Source organism: Phaenicophaeus curvirostris, chromosome 2, assembly GCF_032191515.1.
Source record: "Phaenicophaeus curvirostris isolate KB17595 chromosome 2, BPBGC_Pcur_1.0, whole genome shotgun sequence".
Taxonomy (NCBI): Eukaryota; Metazoa; Chordata; class Aves; order Cuculiformes; family Cuculidae; genus Phaenicophaeus; species Phaenicophaeus curvirostris.
In genome coordinates, this window is record NC_091393.1 from 54,913,508 (window position 1) to 54,938,448 (window position 24,941).

Below are 24,941 nucleotides of genomic sequence, written 5' to 3' on the forward strand. Positions count from 1 at the left end.
AAAAGGGCAAGATATGCCGTGGTGAGTTTTGTGCTTAAGCTGGGTGGTCTGCCTATAAAATCGTTCAACTCCTGCAGGAGGCAATGGCAGAATTCATCTGAAGCAGTGTTTTTATAAGTTAAGGGGAGTGTTGGTCATTTATCTTTTGGCTTTGGAGGAAGAATGTGTTTCTTATTCACAGAGTTCCCTATGCAAGGAATTAGCCCAGGTACTGGCTGGCTGTTTTAACCTTGGCAGCGCTGTTGTTAAATGATACACCACTGAATTCTTTTGTTGTTGCACTATTGGGCCATAATTATACCTAGAAGCAATGTGAAACCTGTATGTTGGAGAAGTTATGCTTTTTAAAAGAACATTAAGAACATTGAAATAGTCTAATAATATTCCACAATCAAAAAAAAAAGGGAATGATTCAGAGAATTAATTTGTCTTCCTAAAAAGCAGCAGATAAAAATCTCTGAAAGGAAATTAATAACTCCAAGCTTAAGCACTGATGACTCGTTGTAGACTAAAGCCTGGTTAAAGGATAGAAATATGAATTATATTAAACAATTAGTCTGAAAGCAGACAGGAAGTGAAAGCTATGACTTCTGTTATTTGGTACAGCTTAATATGTCATTCGGAAAATGAGCTGGTCAAAGCTGCTTGGTTCAGTAAAAGTCTGTTTAAAGACCTGAGATGTAGTAAATGGATTTGACCACAATGAGTTCTGGATAAGATAATGGCACATTTAACTTTTGGAAGAGAGAGAAGGGTTTAGGAAATTATTGTCCATTTCTTGTATCAGAGACTTTTTTTGGAGAAAAGAAGTGAGCCACTGAGCTATTCTCTATCAGGGATGATGCAGATGTGGATGTAGTTTGCACAAATGTTACTCAGGTCACTATCTTTGCATTTTCAGGCATGTTGTATTCCTTGGAGACTGCTAATATTGATGTTATAATTGCGAGATTTTTTTTTATTCCATTGTTTATAGAGAGGATGTTTTAAAAAAACAGCTGGAGGGAAAAGTACCAGAGTCCACTTTTTTTATATAAGTGCTCACAAGCCTATGCAAGAACTGGGGCATTCATGTTTGTAGTATTGTCTTTATAAATAATTCAAACATTGTCCAAGAGGTCCTCCTGGCCATTGAGCTGCAGCTTAAAACACATGGTTGCAATTTTGACTCCTTTGCTAAACTTGAAGCATTGTGCAACCAAGTATGCAGAACACAGGGGCAAAGGGGGGGAAGGGGTAAGTAGTAGGAGAAACCACGATGCTGTAGCATTTTGGTTAAAATAGAAAGATAGCTACAAAGAAGACGGTTTTGGAGCTGATATTTCTTTTCCTACTTTCAGATTTAACATAAGCAAAAATAATCCTGTGAAGGCAGACTGGAACTCAAACTTTTCTGCTTTCATACAAATGCCCTAAACTTTTAAGCTTTTGTATGACCTACTGTGATTCTTACTGCAAAATGGGCAGCACTTTCTGCTTACCTCTATAGCATAACATACTTGTTCCATCTTTCCACGGATAACTGGTTCGCAGGAGGTAAATGGAAACCAAGACATCTGACAAGAAGCAAATCTTTCTGTCTTGGAACAGAGCACTCAAGTCTTTCCTCACATGCATATTTTTCAGCTGTTTAAAATGGTAACACTCTGGAGTGGCACACAAATGTGTAGGAATGGAAAACAACAGGAGATAAATTTTATACCACCTGTATGCCTTCAGAAATGAAGACATTAGCAGAGTGACACCTTAATACTGCAACACAAAGATCTTACAGGGATGTGAAAGCTAGTTAGCCTTGCTCCTGCTGAAATAAGTGCCAAATGTTATTATTTTGATGGTCAGTTTTCCTGAAGATTTCATGAACATTTTTACAATTGAGCCTCTGCATCTGCAGGATGCCATGGTGAATGGTAGTAACTGGAGCCTGGCTGGGCATAAGAAAGTCTGTGTACACAGTACCCTTTTATGTGCATTTTTTCTCTGTGAGCATGCTGATGAGTGTTATTTTACATACTTGGATTTTCCTCTCCTCTTCACCACCTTGGGGGCAGAGACAAGCAGTGTAATGCAGAGGAAAGAGATGAAAGAAACAGCTGCTTCATGCGACTTTTAACATGGCAGTATGTGGATTTAAAAATAGGCTTTTTAAAAGGGAGTGTGCCCTACTGACTGAGAACACCAAATTGTAGCTCACGAAGAAGCTGTTGTTATTGCATAACAATGGAATTGCCTTCATTAACAGAAAAGTAAAAGCAGTGAGTACATGCTTTAGTGATGCCTTAACTATGTCATAACTTTATAATTAGTTAAATAGAAGAAAATATGCTGAAATAAGAGATGCATCACTTATTTAAATGCTAGGAAAAAGAGAAAGCGATGGGGGGGGGGGGGGCGGGCAGTGCATATGGCTGTGTATATGGGCTTCTCAAGGGAGTAGGCAGCTACTCTCCAAGGTGTTGTGTACACGGTGAGGGAAGCAAGAGTGTTGGGCCCAGTAAAGGTGAGCCAGGAGTTTCAACTGCAAGAGCTCTGCAGTGAAACAGAAAGATGCATCCTTGCTGTAGGATTTCTCAGATTACTTAAGCCAACAGATGTAAAATACCAGGAATGAGGCTGGAGTCCCAGCTGGCTTCTGGTTGCAGAAATGCACCATGGGCTGCATTGGCCCTTTTCCTGGTGGGTTCCTCCTCTGGGGGTCTGAACAATATAGCATCTCATGCATTTCTGCTATCACAGGAGGCACACGATGGGAGGAAATGAAGAAGAAGGAACCAGACTCTTTCCAGCTGTGCCCACTGACAGGTCAAGTGGCAGCGTGTACAGATTCAACCACATGAAATTCCGTCTGAGCACAGGAAAACATTTTTTAATGTGAGGGTGGGCAAACAGTAGAACAGGTTGCCCAGAGAGGTAGTAGAGTCTCCATTTGTAGCTATTCAAAACTTGACTCAGTGTGTCTATGAGCAATGTTCTGTAAGTGACTCAGCTCTGAACCAAGAATTGGTCTAGACATCTCCAGAGGTGCCTTCCCAGCTCAGCCATACTGTGATACTCCGTGGTCACATTGTGTCCTACCAAGAGATGGGCAAAGGACTGTCTAATCTCAAGTACTGTACAATCCTTTGGCCATTCAAATTGTTAGAGTTTTTGCAGGTGTAAGTATGCTCAGACTTTAGATGTTTGGTTTTAATTTAGGAGTGTTAGGTGTTTGATTTTGCTGGAGTCTGCTGCCGTCTAGCTGCTTTTTTGGATGAAGCCTGTGAGCTCAATCTCATGTGGAACCAGTCCTCTTAAGTATGACCCATAAAAGCATTTTACCTCAGTGTTCATTTTGTCCTGTGGTTAAAAAAATTGTATAAAGTCATTGGATGTTGTCAGATTTTTGAGTCAGCATTGAAAACAATTCTACTATTTTGAGCGCATATTCAGGTGCAATTAGTTCATATTACTCTGGCCCAGCCTTTGTGGCCAAAATAGCAACTCTCAGTCAAGCTCTTGGTCATAAAAGCATGTTGTAAGATGGTCATATTATTTTGAACCATTGTGTAGTTCTACTCAGCACTTAGAAATCCCAGAACTCCTCAACTTCCTTTTGGAGTCTAAATAGTCTATTTGCTTTCATGTTTAACAAGCTATAAGATAAGGTATCACCTGGACAAAATATATTGCCTGTCTTGTCTTAATCATTGAGATAAGAGTTAGATTTAAGGTAAAAATCTAACCATTTTTTTCTTGATAAGTTATGTACAGTGAAACACTGCATAAAACCAAAGAGCTTTTACATATATATTCATGTAAGGAAAGAGAAGAACCTATAAGCCAATAGTCCCACTCAGTACCAGCAAAGCACAGAAAACAGGTGAAAAAAAGATCGATATACAGGCAGTATATTCTCTCTGTATTACCGATAGGTATATCTACAAATATTGAAATACCTATGCATGTGTGTAAATGCTATAGACTACTGCCTTGATTCTTTGCAGAGATCAAGTACAGGAGCACTTTACAAGATAGGGTTAAGTTTGAAGTGTTTTTATGTCAATAAAAGTATCTTTCTTTTCTGTTCATCTCCTTCCTAACAACTTAGTCTAGACATTTTATTTTTTCCTTTGAGGACTAGCTATTACTTGGGAAAAAAGTGCTATTTCACTTGATACTAGCTAAGTCATGGTAAGTGGCAGTTCACTACAGAAAGCTAAATTCACATAAATGGTCTCTTCCACTATAATCTGTTTCACAAGCCAAAATAAGGCACATAAAGCATATAAAATACTAAGCATATTCAAGCATATGAGATATTAAGTACTTAGGTGACTTCCCTGGTATCATTAGGAATGCTAGAGACTAGACCTAACACATTGTCAGCTCTAGATATGGCCACTCTGATGCTTTTTTTGAAAGGTGAAGAAACTAATCAACAGTATTCACTCAGCTGCACAGAAACAGACACATTCTGTTTCTGTAAAAAATAGTGTACCATTTCACTGGCTACTGGACAGCAATAAGCAGAGACATATTTTTAGAACCATGCAAAATATAGGAAATGGAACAAAGTGCTCTGGTTAATTCTTTATTTTCAACATCAAACACATTGATAAAAATCTTGCACCAATTGAGTAACCTAGTAGGTTTTTCATTTAGACTTTTAAAAGAACCTTTTTAGGTGCAAAACAAAAAAAAAACTCACCAAAACAAAGACATTAACAATTTTATATTCATCAGTGAAAGAACAGAATACTTCAACAAATACATTATGGCAGCTGAGCCTATACCAAAGAAAGAACTTTCAATTGAGAGTCTACATAGTGCACACAAAAGCATTAATTTTATAGTATATACAATAAGATGATACATAAAGTGGCTTGTTAATGCAAGTCTCATGGCCAGCAGTCTATGCCTTCATTTTCCAATGGGCACTTTTTGAAGAAATAGACTTCTAATTTATAGGCACACAGGAGTACAGAACATAATAATTTGCAAGCTGGCAGCATATTTTTTTAAATTTTTTTCTTGTTTGTTTCTTTAGGCACATTTGAATGCAAAAGTTTTTTTTTTATATAGTTTTTGGTTTTTTTTTAAACACAGTGCAAAACCAGATACCCTTATGGGCAAAAAATCACTTTGAAAACAGCTTTCAGGTAACAAAGCTATCTACATTTGAAAGAAGAAAGAGAATTGTGAGTAGGACATTAATATTAGGGAAATATTAACTCAAAATTCCCAGATCAATTTGAAGTTATGCTATAGTTGCAGGTGACAGCAAAGATCGATTTGCATTAACATACCATCTTTAACATGACCGTTCTTTTACATATGTTGAATTTCTGTCTGTAAAGCTATATGTTGTAGATAGCATTGAAAATAGACATCTCTTTATTCAAACTAAGAAATGCACTTCACTTAAATTCGGCTAAGAATATCTTATATACAAAACTCCATTAGCTTTAGGTCGGGTTGCATTCTAATTTTAAAGCAGGATATTATATATACAAGAGAGGCTTACCATGTTCCTATCAAAGCCTGTGATAAGACTAAGGCCCTAATGAGGCAAAACTTTTATTTTCCTGGTACTATGTTTCATTTTAAACATTTGGCAGAATTCTTAAGGAATCAGTCAGCAGCACTTGAAATTGTTGGAGACTTCAAAATAAACCCTGTCTTTGATGGCAGGGGAGTGATTTAGGATTTCTTTTTTTTTTCTTGTTTTTCAGTTTAAAAAGTCCAGTGACATGGTGATAGTCTGCAATATGCTTGGGAGCTCACTTCAGATTTTTTGTATTTTAAACTATTAAACCCCTTAGTGTACAGAAGGAGAAAAATCATCAAGAGATGTCACTGAAACATAATAGGAAATTTACCACAATCACACACCAAGAAACTCCCATTAAATTAATTTACCCCAGTACGAATCTTGCTGCCCCAAAGGGGGTTTTACCTGAGACAAAGTCTGAAAAATCAAGACATGGCTCGAACCACTGCAGAGTAGCTTTCATGTATTGTTGGAAAATCAGACACTGCTAAAGTTATATGCATCACCCTGATTCCTCTCCTGCCTCCCAAGCTTTTTATAATAATTCAGTAACAACCATATTCTTGAGAAAATCAAATTCATCTGGTCTGTATCTGCTTGGCTTGTGCTATTATTCCATCACCTATGTTTCTAGAGGGTTCTGGGTTTGGGGTTTTTTTTTGGTGGTGTTGTGGGGGCTTTTTAAAAATTCACGTATAAACATGAAGTAATTCTTTCATTACCTGTCCAGAGACATCACTATGAATGTTTTGGTAGAAGCATAATTAGCTGCCTTGAATAGTTTTCTTTTTTTTTTTTTTTTACATGCTATATATTTTTGTTTAATATACAGCACCAGATAATCAGGTAGTACTGGTTTGTCATCTGCAAATATAAAGTGTGTGTGTGTATATATATATACACACACGCACATACACACATAGAATAGCATCCTGTGAAACAGCAGTTACCAAATGTCAGGCACAATTGTTTGCATACACAAGAGCATAATTCAGAATTACCTATGAAAAAAATTGTCATTTTTTGTATCATAGACTTTGTTTAATCAATGGAATGGCTACATTCAGTCGTCTGATATGTGGACAATCATCTTTATAGATAACTATGAGAAGGTTACTATGTTCATTAAGGTGCTGCTTAAGTTAAAATCTCATGAACAAATTAATGATACACATCCTGAAACTGCTCCAAGGTAAATGAATGTATTACTGGGAATTGGTGTTTTTCTCTCTTGAATGCCCTTTACCATTGTTGCCACAAACATGGGAGAAGTGATTGAATCTAAATTACTTGCTTGCAAAAGCTGAGCTGAGGAAAGCATTCAGAAGTAAGACTGTGAGCTGACTATCATGTTCCAAGATTATTATACCCTTCTATCTGCTGCATACCACTTCAAATTACACTTATCCAGCTTCACTGGGAAAATCTATAGAATGTGACAATACTTGCCCTATGTAAGTGCCATCAGATTCTGACCCTGTGTTGTGAATTGCTCTCCATGAATTACTTTTTTTTCTTCTGGGGCAATTTACACTTGTAATGAACTGTTCTGGCACATAGGAAGGGAGGCATTCCTTTAAACCTGCTTGCTTTGCAGCTTAAGAACTTCATCTGTGTATTCCGTAATAGGGAACACCAAGTTGTATGTACAGTATTTAAAGAGCAGCTGTAATGCACACTGGGCTACAAGTAATGAAGATGGTGTAAGCACATAAGTATCACTACAGAGATTCCTGTGCTCCATTCAGATCTTAGCCTGCACTTACTTCAGGGCATTCATGATTTTTGTAACACATTTGAAAACAAGCTACTCAACAAAACAAAATATGCATTTTCTTTCAAGGCATTTAAGAGAACTCCAAGAGCCCTTAGGTACCAAATTTGCACACACACATGCACACGCACTTTCTTACTGGATACACAAAAAGACATTCAGCACATTCAGAAAAAAGACACTATAGAATGCATCAATATAAGGCCTATTAACTTTAAAGTGACTGCTTCACACGTTTAGGCTTGCACAGTTTTCGAGGAATCTTCTCAAACAAAGGTAGCATCTAGCTTTAGACTTTTAAACTGTGCATATCCTCAGGTATGTACATGAAACTGTTATAGACATCATTAAGTACCTTCACTAAAGCATCAATCCTTGACTTGAGGCACAAGTTCATTCTGTGCCTTGCTGCATTCACAATTGCTGTGTAATTCTATCTCTCTGCACACAGATTCTGCTTGTGTGACAGGGAGCATAATTAGCCATAGGTATTCTTGTATGGCATTGTTTGCACTATTTCCTATATTTACTTACTAGAGGATATTCCAATCAACATAATCTAGCAAAATGTTTTAAACTATAGCAGTAAAAGAAGCAACTCTGAAACCCTCTCTAGCACTATGGCCAGCTGCTATGGAGCAGCCTACACATGTGCTATGAAATGTCCTTACTGGCAGGGTGGTTGCTTCCAAGCAGCTATTGACTAGTCCCTGGTCTGTGCTAAATCCCAAACTGCACCTGTAAACTAGAAGTGCAGATAGCACAGGCAAAGTTTATCATTAGACTAATAAAATATCCCTGGTATATGTAATAATAGCGTTCCAGTACCCAAAAACATTCCCTGACATGTTTAATCTTCTAGCAATTTTCAGTTAAACAGCAGCACCAACTCCTACTTTGAATGGCACATAGTATGAACTTCTTCAGTCTCTCCTTCATGTCTTGCTGAAACTTTTGATGTCAGTGGACTTTTTGTATATTTACAGTTGGTCTGAAGAATCTGACTTATGAAAAACAGTTACATTCATGCATGGAGAAAGCCAGATTTCTCTTCCTGGACAAGCAGTTCCAGAGTCTTCATCATGTCTGAAGCTCATTGCTCAGTTCTGGTGTCATAGGTGAACTGGCTTTTACCAGTGACTTCACAGCACACCCCAATGAGAGCCAAAGCAAGCCAAGGCAATGCGAAGCCTGCTTCTGCAGCACAGCCAGCCCTGTGGTAGGCCACACTCTACCAAGTGGGACAGGACCATCCCACCCTGCTGTGCCAGTCTTGCATTGGCATTTTCACCCCTTGGCTTGTAGCACAACAAAGCAAAGGACAGAGGGAGATACTTTTTTTTATAAAATCATGCCGAATCATTTATGTGTGTGAAGACTTTTTTTCTTTTAAAGACCCGATGATTTTTTTAATCATCTGGTCTGATTTAATAATTATGTTTGTTATCACTGTTTGCCACATTGCCCTTGATTTACACACTGCCAAGCAACAGAAATATTTAGCTTTGTAGTATCAGACAAGGCAGGATGCACAGAATGCAATTTGAATACGGTAAGGGGACCTAGAAGTTTGGTCAGTATGATCTTGAGATGGAGTTGCCTGCTGATGTAAGCCAGCAATGTAGAACGGTATTATTCTCAGATACAGGTTCCTTTTGTACTGTAGAAAGGAGAGGTGGGAGTCTAACTAAACTACCAAGGCAGTCACTAGCAATGCAGTTTCATTATGGCACACTAAGATGCCGATCAACCAGTTTCCACACACCCTACGCCGCCAAAAAAAAAAAGGAATCTGGAATGTCTACCAAACTGCTTCAAAGTTTCAAGCAAGTAAAGGAATAAGCAAGCTCAGAATTTGAGGCAACCACTCATGAAGATACCAATACACATAGGGTGATGGCCAGCTAATTTATAGTGAAATGAGTGTATGGTTTAGATAAAGACTTACCCAACTTACATGCAAAATTAAATAAAAACAATGCAAAACTTAAATCAGTTTAGCCTGGCCATCCTTGCTGGCTGTTCATAGCAATAAAAAGTCTTCCATTTAGGATAAGCGATCAATTTAGGCAAGCACTTGACAAACACTGTAATGGAAAATGCAGGTGATCCTTGTCACTGGAGTGTTTACTTAGGTGGCACTGTAAACGAAATGAAGCATGAGCTAGGTAGTATGCTGCTGGGGTTTCTCATACCATTGTATCTCCTGACTTTTGCTTATATTGTATTCTGCATATTATCCTCCTCTTTGCTGTTTATATAAAAAGACTGCAAGGAATGAGATGAAGCTGATGCAGTTATCAGCTGGCTCCGGTTCTCCTGTTCCATTGGTGCAGCACTCCTGGCTGCTGGTGCATGCAGTCGGTGAGCATCCAGCATCTCCAGCAAGAGGTCATAGAGTGGAACTACGTTTTTACACTTCATATTGTACAGGTGCTCCATTCCTTTGTTGCTGTGGGTTGTAACAAAACAACAGTTACTTTCCAAATATGCTATGAGGAAAAAAAGCTATCAGCTAGTAGTATTTATTAGGTTCCTATAAATCCTGCCTTTTACAAAACAACTAACTTAACAGTGCCACTGCTGTACCCTCCTGCTACAGTCAGCAGAAGGCAGAACCTTCAAAGAACATTTCAGACTGCTTATGAGCAAAGGTGGCTGTTTTGCCCTCTTTCTCCTAAATGGAATCCTAATTTAGGCACTATGACTAAGTGGATATGATGAATCTTAGCTTTCCCATAATAAAATCTAAAATATAAGATTTCTTTCCTACGAAATAACCTGAGCAAATTTGTTAACAAATGCTCACTTGTAATAGTATCCATTCAGAAAACTACAGAAACCGTAATTAATTGTGCATCTGAAATATCCTTAATTTTACACATTCTTCTTAAGGAAAAAATATTAAAGGTTATTAAGATGAAGACAAAGAAAATCCACAAAAAGACACAAGTAAAAAGCCATGTGCACACATTCCTTAACTCTTTCCTGAAGACCTGTATATCAGTCCAGAAGTCTGCATGTTTCTGCCTTGGTAGCAATGATGTGGTGCTTGCTTTAATTTTAATTTTGCAATGAAAACTAAAATCTCCGTAACAGTATCTCTTATCCCTTCACAAAATAAAATGTATATGGTGTCTTTATATAGACTTGTCCTGTTGTTGGCAGTGGAGGCACTAAGCAGCAACCTTAAGAGGTAATGAGGTTCGGGAGAATCATTTTTATGACTACCAGCAGAGTGTCTCAGACACCTCACCTCTAATTAGTAAAGGGCATAATCCTCTAGATCAGAATTCAGTAGTTCTGCGTTTATCCTTACCGACAAAATGCACATAATGATTCTAATCTCTTTTCTAAAGTGATTTGCAATCAAGCCACTTGTAAAAAGTGGCTACATAAAGGAGATGGTTCTATGAAATCTTATCTTATAGGAGACTAAAGTCTGCAGAATTAGGCTACTGGTAAATTAGTCTTCTACCTCATACTTTTCAAACAGAATGCCAGATGCACATAACATTAAAATTATATACAGCTCATGGCACTATCAAAACAAGAAGCAAAGGGAAAGAAAACTGGAAGAAACAAATGGGGAAAACACTCCTTTCACACCATAACCTAGTGTACTTTTTTTGTGCACATTCCATGCATTCTTATGGAAAGTAGACATACGTGGATTTTTTAACAGCTCTACATACATTTTGCGCTCCCACCTGTGAAGAACAAGTTTGCATGTGCGTTTGTGACACCTCCTTTCACAGGGCCAGTGCAGAAGCACTGATCACATGCTTTTTCTCACCTCATGTGTCTGATATGAGAGAGGATGAGGAGGAGCTGAGCCAGTCGTCTGTGTTGCTGCTGCAGAGAAAGACCTGACTTAGCCATTAAGTGTATCAGAGTGTCTGTGATTTTGTCCAGAACACGATGAATATAGTCTCTCTCTTCCAGCGATTTCAAAGTGCTGGAAAGAAAAGTGTACACACCTGGAGTAGGAAGGAGAAAGAAAACAAACAAACCACAGACAAAAATTACTTCAATAGAGTCAGACTTGCCCGAGATATGCCTTGTAGCTGCTCTCTTCAGCTGTGTTAAAGCACAGAAGCTGACATCCTAAACTCTCCCGCTCGCCAGCCAACTCATTGGTCTGAATGACCCTGGAATTTGGATTTGGCCACTGTGGGAAAAGCGTGAGGAGGAAGACAGTGCCTCTTCCTTGCCCAGGTCCATCCAAGGTCTGGGCCAGGCAGCATGGGACACCTGTAGCCTGCAGCTAGACCTAGCCAGGGGTTGCACACTTTTCCCAGTCACTCAGCTCTGAAACCTTGAGGAGATGCTGTTTCCCCTTAAGAGCTCTGCAATACTTACTGACAAGCCCGGGCCTTGAGCAGTTTTTGCCATTTTCTCTTTTGTTTAATGTTTGATTTCTGGTGATTTGGTAGGCAAACTAGAACTGAATACTATGTACCACAAAACATGTGAACTAGCCAAGGGGTTTTTATGCACATTTGCCTCAACAATACCCTCCTAACAAAGCAAGACCCTTGAAAGGTGCGCTCTTTCATCTACAAACCAACGTCTCCTTTAAAAAAATCGTCCAAGTCTGTGTAAATTTAGTGGATTTAAATTCCTTACTGCTGGAAGTGAGCAGCCTGAAGATTTGAACCAGAAGAAAAATTTTCTAGATATCAAAACCCCTGCAACAGCCCCTCTACATCTCCTATAAAATGCTCTATCACTGGCACAAGAGCTGTGGCCAGCAGCAGTTCTTATTTGCGTCAAGTGCATCAGATTTCTAAATGGGAAGTTCTAAACTATTTTGCACTTTTATATCTTGAATTTGCTATGAATGACAGCACGCAGCCAACTTGAATCAGGTTGCAACAGCACTGGGCTGCTGAAAGGCAGATCTCTCATTCAGCACCATTTTTTGTAATCTCTTGATTCAAACCAATAACTCTAAACAGGTCGTAGTACTACGATCCAGTCCCGAGGCAGCAAAGCTTTCAAGTATTTACAGAAATACTACAAAACTGTCTTGATCGTGGTATGTTCATTGCCTTGTATCTGTCATGTACTTGACAAACCCTGTGCTTTAGCCCTTCTGCTTTGGCTTACAGAGCTAACAAGAAATTAGTAAGTAAAAGAAAAGCATGCACGCTAACATGCATGCATACACAAAGTGACATATCTACTCCAGGTTGTTTTGTTTGTAATCTTGGGGTTATACCATCAGATATAAAGATAAGAATATTTTGCCATGTGTCAGAGGGATCAGGGAAATTGGGATTTTTTTTGCTATCTTCTTGGCATACCTCTTCTTACATTATCTTGGTATGTCAAGGACCTGATTCCCAGAACTACTGTAACCTGCAAGTAGGTTTTATGACTTTGTCCACTGTCCACAAACTTGTGTTTGCGAATGTCAGTGTATCTCTGAGATAGGGAGTGAGTGAGAGAGGCTGCTTAAAAAAACCCAAAAGGATAACTCAAAGGTAGCAATGACTCCTGAAACCCATCAGTTAGAGCTCTTAATTTTAGCAATGAATATTGCTATGAATTTGATATAGATAGGTAGTGCAATGGACTTTTTTCTCACAAAGCTTTTTATAATAATTATTATTTTTACTGAAATGAATTCACTGAAGAGAAACAGCCCCTGGGGCTTTCCTAAGCTGAATGATTCTTAGCCTCCCTCGCATATGCCTACTAACAATACTAAGATTTATTGCTTAGCAGGTATCTGTAGCAGCAAGATTCTGAAATACTACTGACAAAACACAGTTCCTTAGAGGGTAAACATTAGTCTCATAAGCCCGCAGTGCCTCCAGAGCAGCTTGCATCAGCCAGAGGACCCTATTATGTCCTTGTAGCAATACTCTGGTTCCATAACTTTGAAACAAGCAAAAGAAAAAATCTGTTAGGAAGAGTTGTTTCTCACCCAGATCTAGTCCAGAAGCTATTAAAAATTACTTTAAAAAAACCCCAACACTCCCCTCAAATTGTTGAGACTTCAGGCAATTGCCAGTCAATAGCTGCCAAGAAAAATGATGTTTGGTTTTCCTTTCTGCCCTCCCAGAGACTGTTCCTGCCCCAGGTCAATCACCAGAAATTTCCCCAAAAGAAATGTCAGCTATCCATCACACACATACGCACACAAGCAGAGTTTTGGAGCAAAAGTGCAGAAAACTGTCTTAACAAAGTGAAATTTAACAGTCTCAAAGGTCTTTCCAAGCTCCAAAGCTGAGCCTAAATTGAATAGCTACCAGGTAGTTTTCTATCTCTCTCTGTAGGTTAGAAATGTAAAACATAGCAACAAGAACAGAGAAAGAACTACCCTGCAAACCCTGGTGATTCTTTTCCATAACACAAAGCAATACATGGAAAAGGGTCCCTTGAGGACTGCAAAGCTATCGTGGTATATAGTGATATAACTTTACATATGCCACTATGTACAGTGATTTTTTTTTGCATATTACTGTAGGGGAAAATGCCCTCTACATCTTTTCTGTCGCAATGAACTCCGGTTTAAAACATTTTTATATTTAGAGTTCAGGCACACAAAACATTATCCAAGCTGCTACTTCTTCCATTGAGTCCCATTGCTCTGTCTCGGTAGCGAGCTGGGCTGAGCTATGAGCGTGTTCAGCTCTATACCATGTACTCATGTAGTCATCCAGACCCCAAAATAAAGGAGTAAATAAAAATCCAGTTCAACAGGAGCTGGAAGGATCGGGAGAAAATAACAAACTGTCACATGGAATGATGTACCAGAAGGTCTACAGGATGCATAAAATTAGCTAAATCTTTCGATCTCTATGGATTAACCATCTAAGTCATTAGGTAAATCAGCTGCTAAAGCAGATGTGACCTGTCTTTGTCTCCAAAAAGAAAACACGTTGCTTTGCCACACAGCATGACTCCTGTTTTTTAGATACACTCAAAATAAAACAACTGGCATTATGTTGCCCTTTATGTCTCTAATACTTATTTCCCAGTGTTAAGAAACAGTCTTTTTTATTATTGAGCTGACTGTAATTTTTGAAAATGCAATTCTGCTGCAGATTTATTGCTGCAGCTTTAAAGGGGTTCCTTCCGGTTTCTTATTTAGCTAGAGACAGTGTTGTCCTTGTCGTTACAGACATGCTGTCGCCTTGATATCTCAGGAAAAATTTGGAAGTAGTGTAAACGTATATTTTGATTTATAAATAAAACTTTCCATCTTTTCCACATTTCACTGAGTGATACTAAAAAATATTGCTTACATTATGCATAAGACACATGGAAAACAGTGGAAAGATATTAAACAGCCTTGAAAGATGTTGCAAAAAAAAAAAAGAGAAAACAAAAGCAATAAACAGCACTACCTCATGTGAAAATACTGAGTTGTCCAAGGATTTAGTAAAGAAATATTTTGTACACTTAGTGAATTAAATCCACACAAAACTTTAGAATGCAAATGCAGACTGTTTTTAAGTGTTACATGTAACATAATTGCAACAATTTGCTTAATTTGTCCACTTGTTTAAATCCTTTAGAGATCACTTAGTTTAATGATTTGCATAATAACACAGATCACAAAAATTAATTGTGCAATTATCTGCTGTTTCTTTAGTAAAAGATTCACGTATGTGTAATCATGTGCAATCATAGAAAAAAAACCCAACAAAACATATTAAAGGAGTCTTGGAAGTCAAGTAGTTCAACCTCCTGCTCAAACAGCGGTAACTTCAAGCTGCCCAGAACTTTGTCCAGCTGAGTTTTGAGTATCTCTGAGGCTGGAGATCCTACCATCTTTCTGACCAAGCTGTTTCAACACTTAACCTCTCTCACTGGAAGATTTTTTGTTCTGTTCATCTAGTCAGGATCTCCCTTGTTGTGGTTTGTCTCTACTGCAGCTCGTTCTTTCTTCTTGCACCTCTGACAAGAGTTTAGCCGTGGCTTCTCCACAGCCTATTTATCAGCTATCCTAGGACTGCAGTTAGACCTTCTCTCAGCTCTCAGCTTTCCCTTTTCCAGGATGAACAAATCCAGCTTTCTCAATCTGTCCTCATGCATTAAGTATGCTATGTGCTTCAGAGCTCGGAATATTTCATAAGTGTCAAATGCTTTACCTAAAGGAGGCTGATTATATTCCGTGAAGAAAAGCATCTCTGGAAGACATTTTAGAGTATCCATGCCAAACAACACTTACACAGCTATTACACACACTCCAAATTATGCTACTTAGTTATGTCTGTAATTCAGTCTAGCCTCCTAATTTGGGCATATAAAGGATCTGATAGTCAGAAACTCATGGCCACATTCCCACCACCTAGTATTTTAACTCCTCAGGCAGTTATAAAGATAGTTGGTTATAGGAATGCAAAATCTGAAGTATAAAATTAACTGCCTTTATGCATAATGCAATTACAAGCAATACAGACATACATTCCATGGCCATGCACACACCCCTTCAGTTTACAGTGCATTCATATACCACAATAAGTGCAGTATGCAAGTTACAATAAAACATGACACTGCATAAGTTTAAATTGCTTTCATCATGAGTCAATAACAGCTCAGCCTGAACCATGCCCTCTGATCTATCACCATCAAGATTCTCATAAAAACACCAGACTTACGAGCACCTATAAACCTTCATTTAATGTAAAAAACAAAACCCCACACCCAAAATCAGATCACTCATCAGATCACCAGATCAGCTCTGACCTTCTACCACACAAAGCACCATTGATTCAAAACTGTTGAATAAGAACCGTGAAGGAATGAAGATTTAGTATCTCCTAGCCTCAATCAATGGTCTTATCACTCTTACATGCAGAAGGAAATCTGCCTCTGACTGTCACTGACTTCACTTGTGATAATTTTTCTTTTACGAATTTTTTTTTAGAGGAATCTTGAAACAAAAAATCCCATTAAAAAATGAGCTGTGCTTATGAAGGGCAGCTGGTGACATCTTACAGAGCTTTGTCTAAATAACGATTTCAGTTTTCTGGCTCAATATTTAATACACCATTGGGCAAAAACTCTCAACGGCATGGCTTGAAGTCTTTATGCTCAAGACATGAATGTCTACTGTGCTTTTTTCAAACTTCTGATTCTATTTTCTCCTAACTAATACAATATTTCTATAAATCAGTTGCATATTCTAGATTTATATAAGAGGATACTTAACATTTGAACACAGCTAAAAATCTGGAGGAGCATCACTTTTCAGGAAGAACATTTAATACTAAGAAATATTCTACAATAATTATCAGGAGAACAATAGGAAAATAAAATATCAAACAATAATTACAACTATCACACTCTGGCATTGAGGAGAAAAACAATGGCTTTTCATTCATAATATGCCAGCTACTTAGCTCAGATGCCACTTTTTGGTAACTGGTGACAGTCATAAAACTTGAACCACAATAATATTTTGTAGAGCATAAGTATTTTTTATTTTATATTTGATTGTATAAACATATAATTTTGCTTGAAATTTTTTTTTAGTAGACCGGGTCCAAGATTACATAAAGGAAGAAGTGCCTGATCAATAAAGCAAAGTCTGCTGTGTTTAGAGTTAGTCTTTGTTAGAAATTACCTAAATTTGTACTTCATCCAGTTTTGGCAAGTGATCTGTTAAACCACCAGATGAAAAGGACTTGCAGCCCTCCATGTGTGCTTTGTCTAGAGGCTGATAATACACAAGTTCAAATCCAAAAGGAAAAGGGGAGAACGAGTGGATTGGTCCTCAGGGTTGGAAAACTCTGACATCTGTAGTCATTAGGTAACAATTCAGCAGAGAATTGAGTCAAATTTTTGCCTTAGTGTCTATATTACTATGTTAGATTACCATTTTCACGAGAACACCATGGGCCTTATTTCTGTATTTGAAAATAAATTGCTTGGAGTTTTTTCTTATGTCAAACTGAGAAGGATCCTCCGGTGTCAAACAGAAATTTTTTGTTACATGTCTCAACTCAAATTTATTTATTTAAATCATCTCCTGCAGGATTCAAGTCAGCTAACCTTACATATTTATATCTATACCCACACTTGTTATCTAGTCACTCACTTTTCATCTGTACTTCAGAATGAGATTTACAAAAAAAATAAATTATTTATTTCATCAGCTAGAAAGAAAGTGAAAGGTTGTGGCATCCATTTTAGACGCCTGTATTTTAATATAAACTAAGCTGTGATAAACTCATCCACATTTTTGCCATTATCTCCCTTTAGTTTTCTGTTGCTATAAAAGGAAGGTGTAGATTTACAACTAAGCATTGCCTTTGGGTGCCCAAAGAGTGGCTCCAGCTACTTCAGTTTCTTGTAATCAGACTTTTAACAAGACCAATCGGCACCTAGTTCAAAATACTGCTCCGATTGCCCATCATATCAGCTGTATGTAGTGTATCAACTACTTGCCTCATTAATTTCCTAGGTCCCATTCTGCAACTGATCAGGCTTGCCCACTTCCATCCCTGCCTGGTGGCTATGCCTGCATCTGTGTTCACAGCCTCCTTTTGATTGCTGTTGTCTAACATGGAGACATCATCAGCGACAAGAACCACTCAACCCCATGCAGAAGCAATGACAATTACTCAAGTGACAGTAAAACACGCCACTTACCAGAATTAAGCAGGATGATGGACTTCAGGCACACAAATTCCTCCCCTTGAAGGTTCATCATGCGAAACCGAGCAGCAGTAGCCAGCAGCATGTCAAAGATTTCCACCATGCCCTCAACACATTTTCCTTGATTCCTGTGTGAATACCATCAACGGGTAGATATTCACAGCTTTGACATTGTGGCAGTGTGTGATTTTCATCCCCCTAGATCATTCCCCTCCAATTTGATTTTATCAGTTCAGTAGTTAGCACATAGCTTCCTACTCAGAGTTCATTTGGTGTGTATCTGACTACAAAAGCATAGTTCCAGTACCCCACATAAAATGAATGAATAATTAAACACTATATTGCCCCTGAAAAATGAAAATTTCATAAGCTCATTACCAAGAGGAACAAGTGGCGACTCAACTAGACCTTTACATGGAAGACAAAGTTTTATTTAAAATGACATTTTGATTTCTTTTTTTCTTGTGTTCTTCTTGTGGCTCTTTGGTTTTTTTTCCTTTAACTAATTCTTTACACTTCTCTCTCCCTAATTTTTTATACTTGTTCCTACCTGACCTTCCAATGTTATGTTCTGACACACTTTTCCTATTTTTCTTATACCACCATAACACTTTCTTAAAGAATAAGCTTATTCACGAGCTCAAGGACTGATGAGACCATAATTTTGTCTATGTGACTGAATCTGATCAAAACTATCACTTCATTCCACAAATAGATCTTTTTTTAGAATACAACATTAAACAAAGGTAAAGTCTGGAAAATCTCAGTGTGTTCATTCTCAATGACAATTAATCACCTTCCTCTGCTTGTACACCAATCTCCTTCCAAGTTCAAACCCCTGTTCATCCTAATTTCATGCTTGAATTTAAACCTACAACTCCCTAATTTCAGAGCCATGCCTATGAGCTAAAATCTACGGCATGTGACAGAAGCTGCTTTCAGAGATATATAAACAAAGCAGGACAATATCAAGAAAACAAAGTGAGAGATAGTCACTTAAAACAGCCAGTAGTGTGGTCGTTAAAAAGCAGTAATATTCAAAAACATGAGGTCCTGAGCAAGTTTTCCATTCACTGTTACAACAGACATTCTCTAACTTTACTGTGAGAAAGAGATTATCCAACCTTGGGACTGGAAATAGTAGGAAAGCATGTTTAATGGATAGGATGAGTTTCTCCTTCTTGCCTTGGATCCCTATAGGCTACCAGGCAGCACCATGCTGAGCAGCCCTTTGAAGTGTCTGATTCTCAACACGCATTTCATTAGCCCTTAGTTCGGAACTATGATTTCCATTGTGTGGCAGGCTGTGTCACAAGCTGCAACACTGGGCAATGCAACTTTTATGGCCTTTTGTTGCTCTTGAAAATGTCACTGATTAAACGATTGTTTAAACTATAGCAGCTTTTCAGGTGTGACCCACAACACTGATGATTTTATGTATTATGTTCCCATAGGCTATGGTAACAAGTACAGTGTTAAAGGTTGTGAACAAAAATCTAAATCTTAAGATCAGCAAGCAGCCCGACTTGATGTGTTCCCCGTAAAGTGTGTGATGCCCTTTGCACCCTCATGTACAATGCCCTGACCAATGAGCTAAACTAAAAGACTGATCTCAGCCTGGTATATCTGAACACAGCTTTACTGAAATTCATAGTTCTCTCTCTTTTACTTGAAGGCTGAACATGTGCTTAGATAGGAAGTTTTCAATTATTCCAATGATCTGTTATACTGTTCAGTGCTGGATGTGGTGAGCTCTTCAGCAATGACCATCTTGCTGACTGATGAATCCTGCTTAGACAGAATATACCTGAAAAAATGAACTGATTGGATTCAAGTGTATTTTTCCTCTGTTTGGATATCAATAAAAAAACAAACCAAAACCAAAAATCAGGCACTCAGAAAAAGGCATGAAAATAAGAACAATTACTATTGCCTCAGTATCTGTTTTGTTGGGTAGAATATAAAACCTAAGTAAAACAAGCATGAAATTTTACAGTGGGACAAGTTCCACTGCTTCTGATACAATGATAATTTTTGCCTATAACTAGAGAAAGAGTAGCTTTGGACTTACGTGGAGTTAAGCAGAGGTTCCGAGTACTAAAAGCCTTTAATATTTTTGCATTGACCTAAATACAGCACCTAACAAATATTAAAGAATTTAGAATTTCCAGATTATGCAGAAAGGAAAAGTTTCTGTGTCTAATATGGCAAATCACCCATATTAAGAAAACCCCACATCTTCATGCTTGGCTAAGACATGACTTCCTAAACCCCATCAAACTATGCCAGCCAATATTTAAAACAATTCAAAATATTACACAGTCTGAACAAATTGAAAATTTGCATAACCAGATCCACAATTTAAAAAGAAATACTAAGTTATTTGTAAAACAAAACCTTCTAAAATGCTTTGTGGCAAATCATAAGATGGCAAAGAGGTTTTGATAGCAAATAAGAATTATTTCCAGATACTTTTTACAAAAATAGTTCAATTGACTGTAATTTGTATGGTCAATAATCCAATCAAGAAAGTCTTGCTGACAGGTATAACCTGTAGACAAAAGTCTCTAGTCCTGCAACACTTAGCCCATCTGTCTAAATCTTCATCTGTGCCTATTTCCTACCAACTGAACTCATATGGTAAATGATAAATAAAAATCATGTAAATTTAAGAAATTCTAAGCACTTTCTAATCTCATTTGTTTTCTTATCTGATGTGTCTGAAATACCAGACCACAACATAAGAAAAAGAAGGGTGTCTCTTTAGGTAAAACACTTCAGATGAAGTTAGATACCTGGGTTTAGGCATTCATGTGTGCAAGTAACGGTTTTAAAATTTTTTGCTTTATTTGCAGAGTTAGGCGGCAGATCCGGCTCCACTGAAATCAGTGGAAACCGCATGAGCTTAGTATCTCTGAAACATAGGCTTCTAATCAAATGTTTTATTTATTATCTTGGCTACAACACTGATTTTCTTTCTTAAGCAACAAGAAATCTGAAATAAGAATCTCCAGTTCTCCTGAATTGCCTTCTAACTTTCTAACATAAGCGGATAGTATTATCACATCTTCACAGCTATATGTTGAGCTGATAGGAAGGACTATCTAGGAAGGCCTAGATAACTTTCCTGGAGGACAAATTAAAAAGTAGATTTGCAAATTATCCTTAGCCCATCATCATGCTCTTGTCTTTGTGTACTCTCAGCTTATTGAAAACAAAACAATAAAAGCATGTTTACTGCAATGTGTCAGAATGTATTCTCAGAAGAATCCTTAATACTTGGATATCAGGAAGTGTTAAGGAAAGTCACAGTTTGTGAATTAAAGGTCTTAAGTTACTGCAGAAAATTACCATGTGTGTTAACATGTGTTAACATGTGTCTACATGGTCTGTTGACCATGTGTCTACAGAATCACAGCACCATTCAGGCTGGAAGACAGCTCAGGATGTCTTTAGTCTAACCTCCTGTTCAAAGCAGGGTCAGTTGTGAGCTCAGACCATCTCACTCAAGGCTTTATCCAGTCTGGTCTTGAAAACTTCCAAGGATGGAGACTGAACACCTTCTCTCAGCTTAATTATTTTAATCTTTTTTTTTTTTAATCCCTAAATCCAGTCAGAATATCCTCTGCTTTAATTTAAGAGTCCTGTTTCTCAGTCTCCCATCAGGCAGGTATAAAGAGCCTGGATAAAACCATTGTAGATTTTAGATTAGGTAAATTCAAAACCCATGGAATGGATTAAGTCCCTCACAGATATAGGACTACACATTGTTCCTGGCTGAATTTCATAAGGTAACTGTCAGCCCATTCCTCCAGCCTGTCTAGGTTTTTCTGTATGGCAGCTATACCCTCAAGCATATCAACTGCACCTCCTGCTTCAGTGTCATCTGCAACTTTGAAGACAGTGCACTCCATCTCTTCCTCCAGGTCACTGACAAAGACATTTAACAGGACACATCCTAGGACAGACCCCTGAGGAACTTCAGCGGTAGCTAGTATCAAGGCAGAAAGTGAACAATTAGTCTTTTTAGCACAGAAGGCAATCAGGTTGATCAAGCATAATGTACTCTAAGTCTGTGCTAATTCACACTCATCATCTTCTCCTTCCCGTTCACATAAACATCTTCCAAGAGAACTTGTTCTATGATTTTCTTGTGTTTGAAGTGATGCTGACTGGCCAACCTGTACTTCCCCAGACTGTTTCTCTCTCCTGGTTTGGAGATGGATGCAATATATGCCTTTCTGCAGTAATTGGAAATGTGTCATGGTCTCCACACCCTTTCAAAAATGATAGAAAACAGTCTTGCAATGACATCATTCACACTCTTGGATGCACCCCATTCCATGAACTTTTCTGTGACAAGACTTCTTAAGAGATTTATGATGCAGTTCTCTCCTACTAACTCGGTCCTTGAACCCTGTATATAGATACTAGAACCTAGATTTTATTTAAGTCTTGTAAAACACCTATGTATTGGGAATATCTTCTACAAAAACACAGGATCAAGTGACAGACAAGTCAACATTAACAGTACAGGATATCCAGGTGAGAGGAACAGGGACTCAGGGGATGTTCTTGTCAAACTTCCCATTCAATGGGAACAGCCCAATTAGGCACAAATGCACCCAGTGAACGAAAGCCTGACTATGCATTTAGTGTCTCCAGTGAGACTGGCTTCTTTGACTGCATTACATCATTCAATGACAAGGGACTGCCAAGAACAGATGAAATCCACTGGACTAGGAGGGGGAAGGCCATCTTCCAAAATGAACTTGGTGAGGAGGTCTCTAAACATGGCTTGTCACAGGGTGGGTTCATAAACCTAAAGATAAGTTAGGACATGGGTGAGGTATGATTGAGAGAAGGCTGCAGTGACAACATTCACATCCCCAGTTAGAAGGAAAGACATTCACAGATTTATCATCTTAAATGCTTGTGCTCTATCACAGAAGGAGTCAGCTGTGATGAGACTGGAAACACAGAGGCTTGGTGGGATAGTACACAAACTAGATCAGATAGAATGATCATAGATATGATCACAGAATTGTCATGGACAGACAAGTATAGAAGAAGGGAGAAATTGAGGTCAATGTAAAGGGAGACCTTAACTGTACAGACCATAAAAAGACCAGAACCATGTCAGGAGTCTTTGTGGATAGGTCAGAGAAGAAATTAACAAGAAATTAAGACTGATGATTTGGGGGGTGGAAGAGGGACTGTTACAAACTGTCTGAATAAGAAAGCAGAGTGAATAAGTTCTTCCATAAATGACTTACAGAAGTCTCCCAGTCACCTGTCCACAGTCTTGTGGAGGATTTCTACATGGATTGACTGCAATCTTTGTCTGGAAGGTAAACATAGCATTGTGCAAGTAATCCAGAGTTTCTGGACTGTGTTGATGATAACTTCCTAATACAAACAGCAGAGTGCCCAAGCAAGGGCAGCGCTTTATTGACCCACTCTTCACAAACAATGAGAAATTGCTGGTGAATGCAGGCACAGACAGATTTGGATGCAGCAACAATGACATGTAGTTGAGTTTGGGATCCAGAGGTAAACTGGGCTTACTAATGACAGATTTATGACTCTGGGTTTCAGAAGAACAGACTACAGCTTATTAGGGAATTGGTAGGCATCATACTCTTGAGACATGATGGGGAAAAGCATAGAAGGAGCTAGACAATATTTTAAGGAAAGCTTGTTAAGAGCTCAGGAGCAAGCCAATCCCAACATAGAGGAAGACCAGGTATTTCAATAGGACATCGTCTTGGCTAAGCAAGAAGTTCATTCATGAACTAAAAGGCAAAAGAACACACAGAAATAAAAGCAGGTATCAAAGGAGGAGTACCAAAGCACTGTTTAAAGATTTATGTCAAAATAGTGAGGGACACAGAGGGTAATAAGAAAGCATTTTACAAGTATGGCAGCAACAAATGGAATTTCAGTGAGGTCAAAGAGTTGATGAATGAGGGAGAAAACCTAGTGCCTGATCACATGAAATAGACTGAAATACACAACAGCTTTCTTTTTGTGTCTGTCAGATTTTACTGGCAAAGACTGCAGAAACATATTGACAGATTAGGAAACTACTTAGAACACTAGTAATTACTCTGAAGAGTAATTCCAATCTTTGAAGTCAAATGCGGTTCATTTCAGGGTCCAGAAATAGTTGGTCCATATATTCATTAATCACTATTTAGCACTTAAGGAAAAATCACAGACATTGAAAGAGGTCCCTGACAAATGGTAAAGGGCTAATTCAGCTTCGACAAAATCCAGGAGGATCCAGGAAACTGGATTGTGCTTAACCAACCTGATTGATTTTTACAATGAAACGATTAGTTAAATGATCAAAGGGAAGGGGGTGAGGCCAATATACTTGAACTGTATTAAGACTTTTTGTTTACAACATCATTATCTGTAAGCCAGGGAAGTACAGGCTGAGCAACAGACACATGGATTGAAAATAGGCTGTATCAACAGACTCAAAGGGTAGCAGTAATGGCTCAACATCTAGTTTGCGGTAGATAATAAATACTTCAGGGACTGACTCTGGAGGCATTGCTCTTTAATATCTTTGTTAATAACCTGGATAATGACAAAAAGTTAATCTTCAAATTTACGGATGAAACTAAATTGGGGATGGAGGAATGTTGATTCACTATATACCACAACGTCGGTGCTAGAGGAACCCTGGAGGAGTAAACCAACAGGAACCTCACAAAGCTTAACAAGAAGTACAAAATTCTGCACCAAGGGTCAAATGAGCCCATGCATCAGTACAGTCCAGAAAAACTGGGCTGAGTAGCAGCCTTCCTGGAAAATGGAAACCTAATAAAATACAAGCCAACATATTTTTGTGAATCGCATGCTAACTATGTTAGGAAGAATGTGGCCAGAAAAACAAGAGAAATTAGTTCCCCTGCCTCTACTTGGTCCTACTGAGGCTGTGCCTGTATCCAGTCTCAAGCCCCTCAGCTCAAGAAGGATGTTAGATGTCTCCTCCTGGATGATCAG

The 24,941-nt window shown here is 38.3% G+C and overlaps 2 protein-coding genes across 4 annotated transcripts in view; both read right to left on the reverse strand.

Annotated features, from left to right (window-relative positions):
* The window catches only part of ARMT1 (acidic residue methyltransferase 1), a 347,283-nt gene that overhangs the window by 73,953 nt on the left and 248,389 nt on the right, over window positions 1-24,941 (reverse strand). The gene's annotated exons all lie outside the window — the stretch shown is intronic.
* Window positions 7,330-24,941, reverse strand: part of ESR1 (estrogen receptor 1) — a 168,429-nt gene continuing 150,817 nt past the window's right edge. For all 3 annotated transcript variants that reach the window (XM_069852103.1, XM_069852102.1, XM_069852101.1), the window contains 3 exons: window positions 17,919-18,052; window positions 11,101-11,284; window positions 7,330-9,756 (listed from right to left, as the gene is read on the reverse strand). In XM_069852103.1, the coding sequence (XP_069708204.1) occupies window positions 9,522-9,756; window positions 11,101-11,284; window positions 17,919-18,052 (553 nt within the window). In that variant the 3' untranslated portion in view covers window positions 7,330-9,521. The remainder of the gene's footprint in view (window positions 9,757-11,100; window positions 11,285-17,918; window positions 18,053-24,941) is intronic.